The sequence below is a fragment of the Arvicanthis niloticus genome, chromosome 12 (genome assembly GCF_011762505.2).
Source record: "Arvicanthis niloticus isolate mArvNil1 chromosome 12, mArvNil1.pat.X, whole genome shotgun sequence".
NCBI lineage: Eukaryota > Metazoa > Chordata > Mammalia > Rodentia > Muridae > Arvicanthis > Arvicanthis niloticus.
In genome coordinates this window covers 50242342-50257624 of record NC_047669.1, presented here as the reverse complement: position 1 = coordinate 50257624, position 15283 = coordinate 50242342, and the positions used below count along the sequence as shown (strand labels likewise).

Here is a 15283-nt window from a genome sequence, read left to right as displayed (position 1 = left end):
TATTAGCTCGCTTTTTAATCTCTGTGAAGACTCACTTTTGTTCTTTTATTACAAACATACATTATTACTTCTCATGTAATTGTTCCTGGGGGCTAATTGAAATATTTTTAGGTTAATAATTTGAGTTCTTTAAAAAACAAACAAACAAACAAACAAACAAAAAATCAAAAACAAAATAAAACTGAAACAAAATAGAAACAAACAAACAAAAAACACTTTGATTGTGTTTTCAAAGGGATATTCTTTTTAAATGCTGAATTCACTTTGAACAATAATATCACATTTATTTTATCACTTTGTATTTGGAACTTAATATCCACAAAGGTTAAAGAATTATCATAGTATCTGATTAATTACCAGTTTGTGTTCACTTGGAAACTGTGGGGGCGGGGGAAACGTAATATTTTAAAAAATCACTTACTCGGCATTAGAAGCACTTTCCAGCAAGCTATAACCTTGGTAGATTTTTACGTAGCATGGTGTCTATGTTCTTTATGTTCATCACTGTCTAAAGGGAACATGGAAATTTTATTTTAGCTTCGGTCCCACAGGGGACCTGCGGAGAGATATCGAAGAGGACTTTACAGTTCGGCCCCTTTTGACAGAGTTTTTATCTTATATAGGCAGCAATTGGCTCTCACCGTCAATTCAATAGCCACTCACTGAATGCCTACTGCGCAGATAACTCCGACTCAGGGTGCTGAGACTGTGAGACTAGCTTCCGGCTCCCAGGGAACCCATTCATTTGTTGAGCATCTCTCTTTGGACTACTGTGGGCCTTTCTTTACTCTCACATACTTATAGTGCTGTTTGAAATGAAGCTTTAGATAACATTATAGAATTCATGGACTTGAAAAGACAACACTGGAGGTAGGGTTTGCCCAAAAACATTTATTGTAACCTCATCTGTCAGCTTTATTATTTAGCAAATGAACTCACAGAGAAATTGAGATGCTAAGAGGGGAATCAACATTTCCAACCAGGGAACCAAGGGGAATGTTACAAGTTCCTGGCTAGCCTGGTCTACAGAGTGAGCCTCTTTTAGAAAGTGGTGGGATGTTTGTGACAATGGTAACAGGGCCTTAGTTTTGAGTATATGCACATTTACCTGAGGATATATGTTCCTGCATGTCAGTTAGGAAATCCTAAACCAGATTTCTTTTTGCTGTTCCACCTCAGTGTGTCCTTATTAGTTTTATTTAAAACAACGCACAAAGATAATATTGTCAAGAATTGTTCAAGTTCACTGCTAAATAACAAAATTCACATTAAATTTCTTTTGTTTGTTTTTTGTTTGTTTTTGGGTTTGGGTTTTTATTTTTGAGGTTTTTTTTGCGGGGGGGGGGAGATGGGGAGAATTCTAGTTCTATTTGTCAAAAGAGAAGTAAAATTTGTAGAACAAATATAATCAAAACTTTGAAATGCTAAGCATATTCAGTAAGTGAAATGACCAAATGTTGTGGAAATTAAAACATTCAGTTTATCACCAAGATTATGAACTCAAAATATGCTCAGATTGTTACTGTACATGTATTGTAGCAAAATTTAAATACTAGCTGATACAGTTGATTCCCCTTGAAGTTATAAGATGGGAGGAAACCAACCCTCATCCTCTGGAAGATTGCATTCATGCAGGTTCCAGCCAGGTGTTTCCCAGGAGTTTAACCCAAGCACATGGTTTAATTCAGCAGGTTTATATGCATATGGGTGGAACAATTTGGTGTTGCTGTTTTTCTCCAAATGTTTCTAAATGTTAGATGTTTTATTTGAACACATATTGAGTTGGATTATTGATTTTTCCTATTTCACACTCCTCAGTGTCTTGATTCTGTACTTTTATGGTTTTGCCAATTTGGGACAGATTTGATACCTTTTTCATTATTTTTACAGCCTTGTTTTCTTTCTTCTCTGCAGACAGCTTAGTGGCATCTTGGTTGGATGTATCACGGGTCACTAAAAGTGTGCTGGATGTTCTTTACCTTTAACTTTCTCTCTATGTTCTCTTGGTTGTTCTAATTCGAGTGTTTTGAGGCTCCGCGTTTATTTTTATTTATTAACTCTTTTATTTATTTACATCCCAAATGTTGCTCCTCTCATTCTCCCTCCCAGAGTTCTTCACCCCTGTCCCCTCTCACATCCAGGCTCTGAGAGGGTGCCCACTGTTCTCCCACCCAGAACCCACCCCTGCATCTTCCTTCCCTGGGGTATCAAGTCTCTACAGGATTAGGTATATCCTCTCCCACTGAAGCCAGACAAGGCAGTCCTCTGCTACATATGTGCCCCAGGCCTCAGACCAGCCCATGTATGCTCTTTTGTTGGTGACTTAGTCTCTGGGAGCTCCCACGAGTCCAGGTTAATTGATACTATTGGTCTTCCTATGGGGTTGCAATCCCCTTCAGCTCTTTCAATTTTTCTCTTAACATTTCCAAAAGGGTCCCTGACCTCAATCCAATGGTTAGGTGTAAGTATATGCATCTGTGTCAGTCAACTGCTGGTAGATCCTCTTAGAGGACAGGTATGCTAGACTCCTGTCTGCAGGCAGAGTATCTGATGCTCTGAATTTAAATCTATTGTCTTTTAAAGTACTGTATACTGAGTTTATCCAGTAAAGTTTAATTTATGTTGTTGATAATATCAATGTTTTGTTTCAATTTACTTCAAATTCTGTTTAAAATTTTATTTGTTTATTTTTTTATAGGGTAGCATAAAAAGTAATGGGGTTCATCACATCAGTGTTGATAACAACAAAAATTAGCTCTGACTTCAGAGGAGATCAGAGGTGTAGACATTTTTAAAACCTTAACTGATAGTCACAGGATGCGCATGTATACAGAGCTGAGTAGCAATCTGAATAGCGAGGCGCTAAAGCTAGCCAAAGATGCTTTGCCTCTGGACCTGTAGCATCCCACTCACAATCACGAAGACCTGATGATCAGTGTGGCTGGTAGCATGTTGTATGTAGCTGTGAGGACTTTTTGTGGGAACGTTTGTGTACAGCATCTTTGCATACATGCATCATCATGTTTTGTTCATCCTGCCCTATATTCTGTTGGGCTGTCTTTTGTATGGTCCCCACTTCCTGCTGGTTCTGTTTACTCCTGTCCAAGGAGTTCCCCATTCTGCTTTCCTAGTACATGTATTTCACAGACCTCTCCAGTTTCTACCTTCCTTAATATCTCTTCCTTTCCTCTTCTCCTCTCATGATTACCTTTTAAGTTTTGAGCATACAAACACACATGTAAATGCACTCACACATACATTTACAAGTTCATACTTAGATTGTGCCTTTGAGAGAAAAGATAAACATTGTCTATCTGAATGTGGCTTATTCTTGAATATAATTATTTGCAATTGTTCTCATTTTCCTTCAAATGTTATAATTTCATTTATTGTAGATCTACATAAAGCTAGGTTTTATATATGTATTATGTGTTTTCTTTAATGTACTCATTTGATGCTGGACAAATATGGTGGTTTCATTTTTCTGGATTTTTTTTACTTTTTTTTTACCAACCTTTAAAATTTTAAATTTGTTCTACTGGAATTAGTTATTGCTTGTTAAGTTGTGTTTAGGGTCATGATACCTGCTTCAACATCTTTGTTAGAACTCAGTATCTGATTTTTATTAGTGTTTCCTTTGTTACTCTCTTCACTAAAATTGTGATTTTTCTAATATTTGTTATGGCCAGGGTCTTAGTTTCTTAGTTCCTAACAAAAATACCCAACAAAAGCAACTTGAGGAAGAGTGTTCATTTGACTTACAGCTCCAGGGAATATTTTGTATTACAACAGATAAAGCAATGGGATTAGAAACCAAAGGGTGCTGGCACATCACACCCCAGTCAAAGGCAGAGAGGTGCTCAGCAGCCTTTCTCCCTTTTATTCAGTACAGGACAACAGTCTAAGGGATGGTGACACCCACAGTAGATATGTGTCTTCTTGTCTCAACTAACATAATCTAATCCCTAAGAGTCATGTGCTGAGCTTTGTGTCCTAGGTGATTGTAATCCTAACAAGAGTAAGTGACTAGTTAGTGAATTTTACCCAGGAATCTTTGTTACATCAAGGCTGGGTCCCAGAGGAATAGAAGATCACTTCTAGGTGATATGTTTTCTAAAATGTGTTTATGGTGCAGCAGGAGGGGGTGCCTTAGCAGACACGTGGTGAGACATCCCCCAACCTTCCCTGAGGTACCAGCCATAGTACAAAATAAAGTATATTGGAAAAGGGTTTGAGAAGGGAGTAGAAGCAAAGAAAGAGAGGATTGGAGAAGGAGGGAAGGAAGGAAGGGGGAGGAGGAGGAGAAGGAATAATAATAATAGAAGAAGCAGAAGCAGAAGCAGAAGCAGAAGCAGAAGCAGAAGCAGGAGGAGGAGGAGGAGGAGGAGGAGGAGGAGGAGGAGGAGGAGGAGAAGAAGAAGAAGAAGAAGCTGCTTGTGGAAACACATGGAGAAAGGGGGAAAGGGGAAGGAGAAAAAGAGGACAGAGAGAGGGAGGGGGATCAAAAAGAGAGAAGAGGGTCAGAGAGCACAGGAGATGCCAGACAGTCTTTTTTTTTCCTAATCAAATCGTAATTTTTACTTTTTCACACAGGGGTTATAAACACAAAAAGGCAGGATGTGAGAAAGGGGATGACACAGGAGCATAGGTGTTCAGGGGGAGTACAGATATCTTCCAGAACAGGGTATTGGCTGGGTGAAGGTTCAGGGGTCAGGTCACTATGACTCTGCCTATGATTCACTTGTCCTTATCTAAGTTGGTACTATCCACCAAGGCTACCTATCTACAAGTTCTATGACTACTCAGGCTGGTAAATTTCTACCAAAGCTGCCTGTTTACAATAGTTTATAGCCAGCTGTTTCAGTGTTTTTTCACAGAGACCCAAGATTTTGTGTTAGCAGGCATGTATGTCAGGCCTATTGCTGGTTTTAGGCCTTCAGTGTATAAGCAGGGCTGCCCCTGACATCTCCTCCCTTCTCCAAGTATAAAAGGGCTGTGGCAATTCTAATCTTTCGAAGGTGGGAATAGAGGCCTGACCTCCAGTAATTAAAGGGGACCTTGTAATGGCTCCAGTCCTCCTGTCATTGTCCAGTGAGGCATGAGGGCCATAAGCATCCCGATGATGTCTTTTTCCTGGAGATGGGATACTTTTGACATCAACCCCTATGCAGTCAGGCTTCAGACAGTCTTTTTATAGCAAGCCAGGCTCCTATCTGCATGTTTCTAGGTAACTATTGGGCAGAGCCTAGAAGAAATGCTAACATCCTAACACTAGGTACATTCAGCATGTTTTAAGGGTAACAAGCAGGTCCTGGTATGCAGTTATTTTTTATGTATGTTTCACGAAAGAGTCTAGTTTTTGTTAGACTTTGTGATATTATCTGGTCCAATGGACATGTTCAGTTACACATGAATGGACACTAATTTCTACATTAGACTTGTCACTTTAGGAAGTAGATTTTCCCCTGGAGATACTTCCCAGTGGTGAAGGTGAGGGACAGCCTTCCAGCTTTGTACTGATTATCTCTCTGTGTTTCTAATAGAAACAAATCATAGAATACAGTGGGGGATTTATTTGCTTTCTGGGGCTGGTTGTCAGCGAAAATAACTCTTATCTCTCTCTCGATTTTCTTAGATTTTATTGCTTTTCTTAATAAAGTACATAATAAACTTTCCTTTTTTTCCTCCCAACTGAGTGAGAATGTACAACATTCTGTAACATTCTAGCAGATGCTCTAGAAATAGTTGTAGTAGAAAAGCAATTTTAACCTAAGAATATATTATCATAATACACTACCCAGTCAGTGAAAATGTAAGCAACAGGTAAGACACAGGTACTTTCCAGCTAAATGTCAGCTCTGTGTAAATGATATTCACTAAGTGTCTCTATGACAGGGACTTTTTTAATATACAGAAATTATTTGTTGGTGTCTTGCAAGAGTTCTAGCAATCCCAGTTTTTCAAATGCATGTCATTCACTTTCATAGTATTTTTGCCAATAGTATTCATTCTACAAAATGAAGGTAAATGGAAACCATTTTTATCACCATCAGTCTCTTCCTCACTGAAAGTGTTATACAGAATATTTTTTGACCACATAATTAAATGATTATTTCTTCAGTGATTAAGTAACTCCTAATTGTTCTATGTTTTTAAATATAGATACTTAAAATATTCTTTAATGTGTCTCAGGAGCTAAAAATGTAATGTATTGTTACATAAAATATCCATTGTATTGTGGCCAAAATCTGCTTTCAATATGTTTTTGGTGTGCTATGTTATTCACATTTTTTCAATATTTTCTCTTTCCAGCTTTAAGGGACAATCGGATCGAGCTGGTTCGAGCTTCTTGGCATGAGTTGAGCATCAGTGTCAGTGATGTGTCTCTCTCAGATGAAGGACAATACACCTGCTCCTTATTTACAATGCCTGTCAAAACTTCCAAGGCCTATCTCACTGTCCTGGGTAAGTGCTAGACACTAACACCATGGAATCACACTCCCAGAAAAATGTGCCCTGCTACATCATGATTCAATCAAAAAATATTTATTGAACGTCAAATCAATAGACATAGTTTAATTCATTGCTGCCTCCCAGAAAAACACCTTTAAGAATCACTTAGTTGCTTTCATTTTAGAACTGGACAAAGGCAGATACAAAGGTTAGAGTGACTGGCAAAAGGCATGATGCCATTTTTGTGTCTTAGGTAGTAAATGTATTCTTCTTCTAATTAATTTTATCTCAAGGTCATGAATACGCAGTGAGATTGGAAACCATTTAAAAAGTGATCAAATACTGAGCACAATGATTCTTCCTTATATGCAAAGGATGTTCTTTATCTTATTGTCTAAGTCACCTGATGGGGTCCTCCCCTAGTGACCCATGGCTTTCAAAAATGACCTCTTTTTTTTGTCCTCTATTGCATCTAAATGGCCCAGACTTTTCCATGTGTCTCTATTTAAAAGAAGAAAAAAATGTGTATTTCCTAGATCCGTAAATGAAGTACGTAATGTCACTTGTGCATTCAGCTTGTAGCTTCCTTGTGCTTTTATCCTGTAAGTATCAGGCCATTTTCCAAAAGGTTAAAGTGACATAAAAAAGCAACGCATTGGTAGAGATTCAGAGGCAATAAAGCCGCAGCTCAGAGCTCATCGACTCCACAGGGCCCTAGTCAGCTGAAATTGCTGCAGTTCATTGAAACGCACCTGTGTACTGAACAAGTTTGAGAAATTTAAAGATTGATTTTTTTTTCTTTTTGCCCCTAGCTTGCCTTCCTTTTTAGATAGATAAAGGCACAGCGTTGCATTGAAAATAGCCAATGCATAACATCCTTTTGGATAGGAATATTAAAGTTAATCCAGCTAGCGAATTGGTTCTGTGCTTGGGATGTGAAATACGTTTCATTGCAAGTCCCTCTGCAACTATTTCATAAAAATCTTCACAAGTTTGCAGTTAAGGACAAGATACATCCACTAAAGTGGAATGTTCCAAGATAACAATTGCCTAAGGTTAATGCATTGTTCTGTAAAGCCAACTCAAGACTCGCAAAATAAATGACTACAGAGTGCAGTTTATTAAATTGCAGTATGACATTGATTTTTTTTCTTGAACGGGTTTGGAGGTGAGCCCACATGGACCAACTAGCTAGTTAAGAGAAGTAAGCTTATTTCTAGTTTATCCTCGTTGTTATTTTCCTTTGTATTTCTCGTAATGAAACTTTCTAATATTCTTACGTTTTAAAATCCTCAGAAATTAAGTTAAAGTAGTAAAATAAGGACAACTTTCAGGCACATTTGTTACAAAATAATGCTACATGATATTTCAACAAACCTCCAAGAAAATAGTTGGATAATACAGGATAGGAAATGTGTGATTTTTTTTTCCAGGTTGTGGGGATGGCTCTGCAGGTAAAAGCACTTTGTGCAGAAACCGGATGAGCTGAGTTCAGACACTTGGTACCCAGGTAAAAGCCTGGTGAGGTAGCACAGGTCTTTATACCGGGCATTCCTGCAGCTAAATAGGAGGTGATAATGGAGAATTCTTAGGACGCATGTGGACCAGTTGTCCTGGAGCAGCCATCACAGTGGCAGAAAACAGGAAAGAAAGAGCCTGACCCAATCAAATAAGGTAGAAGATGAAGAACAGCTCAGTTTTCCTGTGACATCAACATGCTACTAGCCATGGCATTTGCTCAGCCTTCCACATAAACACATACACATTCATGCTCATGCATACATATTATACAAACAAATACAAAAAATCTACTTTAAATGTATATTATGTTTTCAAATCACTCACATATATTCTTAAAGCATTAATTATTTACATAAGGTGACTTGAAATAAAACAAAGTAGCGATGATTGAAATAGTAGGTAGATAATATGATTCCCCAAACACAACTGAATTTCTAGTGAAAAATATTGAGATAAATTCTCTACTTTAAAAGAATCAAAAGTCAGTATGGATGTGACCATACATGAATTCCTTATTCAAAAACTAATTTTCTTGAATAAAATGTAGGAAATATAATGATTCCTTTTAAGGCTTAAGAATTATAAAATCAGGAATTAAAGATTCTAAGTTAGATAAATAGTACTACTGACAAAAGAGAAATATGTTTTATGAATATTTCCCTTAATGCTGTTTTTCTTCTTAAATTGCACACTGGTAAATCACTTGTATTTGAAATGTATGTTAAAGGTTAAAAAGCCTATTTTTGCAGGTGAAATTTTATAATTTTTATTTAAAAACTACTTTGAAGTGTGTATACTTTAAAATGCTTTCTGGATGATGTGTATAAATATTTGCCATATTGCCAAAAACGGTTTATTTTAGCATGCAGACATTTAGGTCATCCCTGGAGGCTGATGCTCATTTTTCTTATTAAATTTTAGGTGTTCCAGAAAAGCCTCAGATTAGTGGATTTTCATCACCAGTCATGGAGGGAGACCTGATGCAGCTGACTTGTAAGACATCTGGCAGTAAGCCTGCGGCTGATATAAGATGGTTCAAAAATGACAAAGAAATCAAAGGTAAAGCATGGAGAAAGTCCCTAGTCAACATTAATGAAACTATTATGCTGAGCCAAAATTTCTTATGTTTCAGATCACAGTATTGATAACTATTCAATTTAAATTTAACAAGGTTTAATAATTTCTTATTATATAATTTCACAAATTGTATTAATATTATTACTATGAGGCAGCAAGATGGCTTAGTATGTACAAAGGTCTGATTCCAAACCTGCTGACTGGGGTTCGATACCAGGAATCCACATGATGGAATGAAAGAAGCCACCCCTACAAGTTTTCCTCTGAACTTTATAAGCACTCATGCATATATGCAAAGCCAGAAACACACACAAACTAACTAAATAATAATCTTTAATATAATCATTGTGTAATTTATTTTCTACTTATATATAAAACAATTCAAATTGTAGAACTAATATATACTTTTAAGAAGACAAGGCCAGAAAATAAGTTAGTGTAATGGGAGAAATATAGATAGATACTTGAAGACAGAGTAGAGAACAAACCACTATTTCAACTCCCATAAATTACATATTATAATCAGGAAGATGGTATAAATTATTTCTTCATTTTGAAGACTTCTGGAATTAAAATGTCTCGAAAAGAAAACCTAAACATCATAAATTTGATTTCTAATGATTCTCAAAAATAAGTAGTTCATCCTAATATGATCGGTGTATCTTGAATCCCATATGGAGATGTTAGACCTGGTATCAGATATAAATTAGTAATCCGTTGTGTAGTGGCGATTGTTAGTTGATAGCTAGATGATAGCTGTTTGTGTAGGCTATTCAAACAAGTTGCCTATAACATGTAACGGTACAATTTTTGACATAATTTTCTATATAACATGCTATGCCAGCCACTCCAATTACTTTTACAGTAGTGCAGTTCTTATTTGTATCCAATTATTTGATTCTTAGTCGTGAAAACCCAGTCCTGGCACATGGGTTTGCTTAATATACCAAGATTGTAATATACAAAATTACTGTCATGTGTATTCTATTTTACTTTCTACATGTTTACTCTCCTAATAATATCTTATCAATAATTTTAACCTTATTCACCATTTTTCTAACTCCTAGTTATAAGATTAACCACTTGTATGACATGCAATTAAACTTGGACACTTTATCATTCCAAAGTTAGCATTCAGATTGCTATGTACCCTGAATCTTAACAATGTCCATCCTAATACCGAGTTTAAGATATATGTAGTAGGTTTTTCTGGACCTACTCAGATCTTTCTAAGCTAATCTTTCATTCTGCTTCTCTGGTAATCTGACTGTGACAAGCATTTGTTCCAGTCAGTTTTATGTTAGGTACATCTAATGGAAAGCCCTATACTGCAGGATATGTATAAAATTCCTTCTGCAGCTTACAGAAATATTCTAGGCAGCAAATTCTTAAGCCTCACAGTAGTCTTTTTTTTTTTTTCCTGTGAAAGACTTGGTTTAGGATAGCAAGCATTTTTGAAATGTATTATGTCAATGATTTTAAAAGGACTTTTCATTTGTATTTCTGTGTATGTGCAAGTCCGTGTTTGTGTGCATGCGCTTACAAATGTGCATGTGTATGTATGTATTTATTAGAATTGTAAACTACACATATGAGGATGCCCATGGAGACCAGAAGCAGATATCCGAGTTATAGGTAGTTGTGACTGCCTGGTGTGGATGCTGGAAATTGAAGCTGGGTTCTCTGAAAGAGAAAATTCTCTTAAAAGGGGAGCCATTCCTCCTGCCAGTGAACTGTTTTTTATAACTGGCATTTTTTCCCCTAACCTTAACATAACAAACTAGTTTGTTGAATACATGTCCTTACTATTTTCTCAATGGTCCAAGGATTAGTCTTTACTGATTCCCCAGGATAGTTAAAGAGGTAACACATTAGATAATTCATTAATATTAACTGACTATACTTAATATTGTAAACTCATGAAAAACCAGTAATATAATAACTTTTTATTCAATAGATTCATTTTTTTCAAACAATTCCAGCTTTTGCTTTGAATATCAAAGGAAACTAAAGATATGTGAGGGAGGTGGTATTTTATTATGTATTCTGAAGTTATGAAACCTCTTTCCCTAATGTTCTCCAAGGCAATGATGGTTTATAGAACTGTTTTGACCCCGCCCCCCACACTTTAATTCATCTACATATCATTTTGTTTGTTTACAACTCTTGTGCATGCCTAGACCATTTGTCTTATCAACATGATGGGAGCTCCCTGAGTGGTGTAAACTTCCCTCTGATAGGTGTCCATGTAAATAAGATAAGTGCAGTAGTCTGCACAGAGAGAACATTCATTTTGCCTGCAGTCCTCTGAATTTGCTAAGTGCTGTTTTACCAGAACAGTTATTTTAGCCGACACTATACAAGACAAGGAGTGGTCCATCATCATATTGCACTACCTAGTCTTTCCAGAGATAAAAACATATGACTTCCATTACTACCTGGCAGAATTTACTACAATGTTACTTGCAACTTTGAACATACATAAGCCTTAGTATAACACAGAAGGGAAAGTGAAGCTACTAGAATCCAATCCAATTCAGTTCAGGAAGAGTTTTCTAATGTGCCTCAGCTTCCCAGTATGTTAGAGCTTGTGAAAGAAGTGTCACATAAAGAATCCAAAACCCTTAACCCGGAGATGTTTAAGGTGACTACAGTTATTAAAATAATCATTATTAGAATTCTTTTCTATGAAGATGAATATGTATAAAAATAAGTATCTTTCTTTAGATTACCTGTCATATGGATTTTCTTTTTATGTTTCTGGGTGAATTTTTTTTTCTAGAGAGCAGTACTTGAACACATCGGTCTACAGAGGACTTCATTCATTTAGACAACAGCATAAGTATCAATTACCTGTGTAAAAGTCCTTCATTTTTGAGATTTTTGTCTTCTCCTCTAAAATTGCTGTAATAATGTCTTCTTGATACTGTTGCTTGATACTGCAGATAACACACAAGAAATTGCTGCCAGGTACAAAAATCACTAAGTACATTTTAGATTTTCATCATTCTCGCTGTTATTTCTGTATTTAACAAATAATGATTATTAAGGTATGTGAATCTCTAAATAAAAATTATAAATAAAACAGGAAGAACAGTGGTTCATTAATACATTCTCAAATGACAAGTGATTACAAAAACTTGCTGTCTCCCAGGCTCAAATACATGAATTAGGTACATTCAGATGTTCATTCATAAACAGACGTTTAGTAAATAATATCGAACCATTGAATAAATAGGTGTTAAAAATCCATCATTTGAGTAGGAGCTAGGAGTAACTTATAGGACATTCTACAGAAAGGGACTTAATTTATCCCTGTAGTTAAGGTAAGTGGTTTAAATACTGATGAAATTTTATAGAGGGTATGCTTAGGCAAGAAACCAAGGAGGTAGGATTCAGATGTGACTTTGAAACTCTTTTATTCCAGACTAAGGAGTTAAGAATGTATTCTATGAGCAGTAGTGAAACTTATTTTTTTCTAAAAGCTTTCAAGGGCAGAATGAAACCATCACAATTCCATCTCTGCTCTGGGTTCCCAGCCCCTCCAGGCATTGACTCAGACACCCTTTTGGTGCCTCTGGGCAGCTCTACATCCAAACCACAGGTGTTCACTGCAGGCTTTAATCTTCTGGGAAGTAAGGAAGTCTGAGTCGCTGCCATTTACTGTGCAAAAAAGATGTGCACTGCCTTCCTAAATCATTCAGCGCCCTGAGAGCTCGCAGCTGCATTAAAGTTTTCATTCTATTTATATGCTTGGTAATTTGCAGTTTGAGCATTTCTTATTACCAAATCTTGAGATTTTCTTTTCTGGATAACTAGCTTTTACTTTAACGCATTAAGCAAAATTTGTGATAACCCTCAAGGACCCAGCATCCTTATGTAACCCCTCTCCCTAAGTGTCAGAGGAAATCCTGAGTATAAAGTGAGGTGGGTGTTATGATAATTTTACCTTATATGGTAAAAGAAATGTGACATGCATAGCCATAGATGTCTTTTGCACTATTAGAAAGGAAATTATCAAAAGTGAATCTGGCATAATAAGATAAGGTCTTTAAAAAAAAAAATCAGGAAGATGCTTTCCTGTCAGTCTTGAAGAAAAATCAATACCTGTTTAAACAGTTTGTAGGAACCATGTACTAGAGTAAATTCTAGGAGCATAGATACATCCCCTCAGCAATAAAAAAGCTAAAAACTCAGATGCATAGGATGAAAAAAAAAATGAACTGTTGATCACCAGGGAATTTGAAGAAGCCTGTGAGGTTTACAAAGGAAACTTTAGACTTCCTTGAAGACTTTGCTTTAGTAATGTGAAAACCAGACTACTGTGAAGACTTTGATTTAGTAATGGGAAAACCAGACAAAGCTTCACAACCTACAGGATAGCAAATGTGATTTGTCTTCATTCACTAAGTTTGTGGTAATTTATTGCACTGCAGGAGAGGAAACAGATCTACCAAGGAATGAGTGTGCCTTTTCACACGTCTGGAAAAGATGGTTTTCTGAAATTTAGCAGTAGAATTTAGGGTTTGGAGAAGGAATAGGAATGCTAGAAGAGTAGGAGTTATTTCAGGCATGAAATAACAATGCCCTAAAGAGATAACAATGCAATAATTGTTATAGTGATAGCAGTTCCACTTTCCCATTTCCCTTCCGCAGAGTTCTTTCCGCCACCAAAAGATAAGACTCATTTCCAAGAACCCTACCTAGAAGGAAACTGAGGATGAAGGTTATAAACTCGAATGTTGAATCTCCTGGACGATACGCATTTGCCCCTAAAATAAGAACAGAATTAAACATCAGTTCAGTGATTGGGCATGTTCTAATTATTTAAAATCTGAGGTTGAATTAATTGAATTACATGCCCAACAAAGCTTGGCTTTATGGAGTGTTCTTGAACATGGCCAGTACCTAAATACACTCATTCTAACACAACTGTTCCTCTTCCATTACCCTTCCTGCATCTCGGTTTTCACCCAAAAATTTGAATTGGCTAAATTCATCCTAATTTTATTTACACTTTTTAGTATATGACATGTTATTAGTTAGAAAAGTAACAGTGAATCACTTAGTGTTTTGTTTATCTAAATGTTAACTGTTAGACCATTTGGATTAACATAAACCCAGATTGCAGTTTTTGTTTTTTTTTTTTTAAAGAAAATTCCCCAAGGTTGCTTGCCTTAGGACAGATATACTAAACCAAATTCATACTATTTTTAAAGTAGCACGATTTTTTAGAATATTAAAATATATTTACCAAATCCATATTCTTGGACTAAATAAAAACAATGTCTTAATAGGTGTCTAAGAAAGTTAAAGAGATGTTCCCAAATCCCTCATTTAGAGGACTTCTTTGTTTTTAATGAATTTTTAAAAATTAATTAATCATTTTATTTATTTATATCCCAAACGCTACCCCCTCTTTGTCATTCCTCGCAGTCCCCATTCACAGAGGGCTCACACCTTAAACCCCCAACCAGGGGCATCAAGTCTATTCAGGATTAGGCACACCCTCTCCCACTGATGCCAGACATGGCAGCCCTCTGCTACATATGTGCAGGGGCCTAGGAGAAGCCCATGGATGCTCTTTGGTTGGTGGCTCAGTCTGTGGGAGCTCCCAGAGATACAGGTTATTTGACTGTTGATCTTCCTATGGGGCTACAATCCCCTTCAGTTCCTTCAATTCTTGTCCTAACCCTTCCATAGGGTTCCCTAACTTCCATCCTGTGTTTGACTGTGGGTATCTGCTTCTGTTTCAGTCAGCTGCTAGGTAGAGTCTCTCAGAGAACAGCCATGCTAGGCAGGCTTCTGTCTGCAAACCCAACGTAGCATCAGTAACAGTGCCCCGCTTGTGGGATGGATCTTAAGTTAGGCTCATCACTGGTATGTCATTCCTTCAGTCTTTGCTCCGTTTTTGTCCCTGCATTTCTCTTAAATGGGAGCAATTTGTGGTTGAAATATTTTAAGTGAGTCGGTGTCTCCATCATCCATCCACTTGGGGTCCATCATGCACATTGAGTCCTGGGTGCCTCTCACCATCCCATGTCTCTGGGACTTCTTAGAGAGTCCCCCTACCCCAAACCCCTGACAGCTGAATATTTCCATTCATTGTCCTGGCCCTCTTGGCCTCTCTCCTTTTTCTCCCCATACTTGATCCTGCAGCACCCCCACCCCTCACTTTCCTCTCTGTCATCCTGATCTCTCCCTGCATCTGCCTCCCATGACTATTTTGTTC

At 36.9% G+C, this 15283-nt stretch overlaps 1 protein-coding gene across 3 annotated transcripts in view; it reads left to right on the top strand.

Annotated features, from left to right (window-relative positions):
• Positions 1–15283, top strand: part of Cadm2 (cell adhesion molecule 2) — a 912354-nt gene that overhangs the window by 752332 nt on the left and 144739 nt on the right. For all 3 annotated transcript variants that reach the window (XM_034515865.2, XM_034515864.2, XM_034515863.2), the window contains 2 exons: positions 6313–6465; positions 8896–9033. In XM_034515865.2, coding sequence (XP_034371756.1) covers positions 6313–6465; positions 8896–9033 — 291 coding nt within the window. The remainder of the gene's footprint in view (positions 1–6312; positions 6466–8895; positions 9034–15283) is intronic.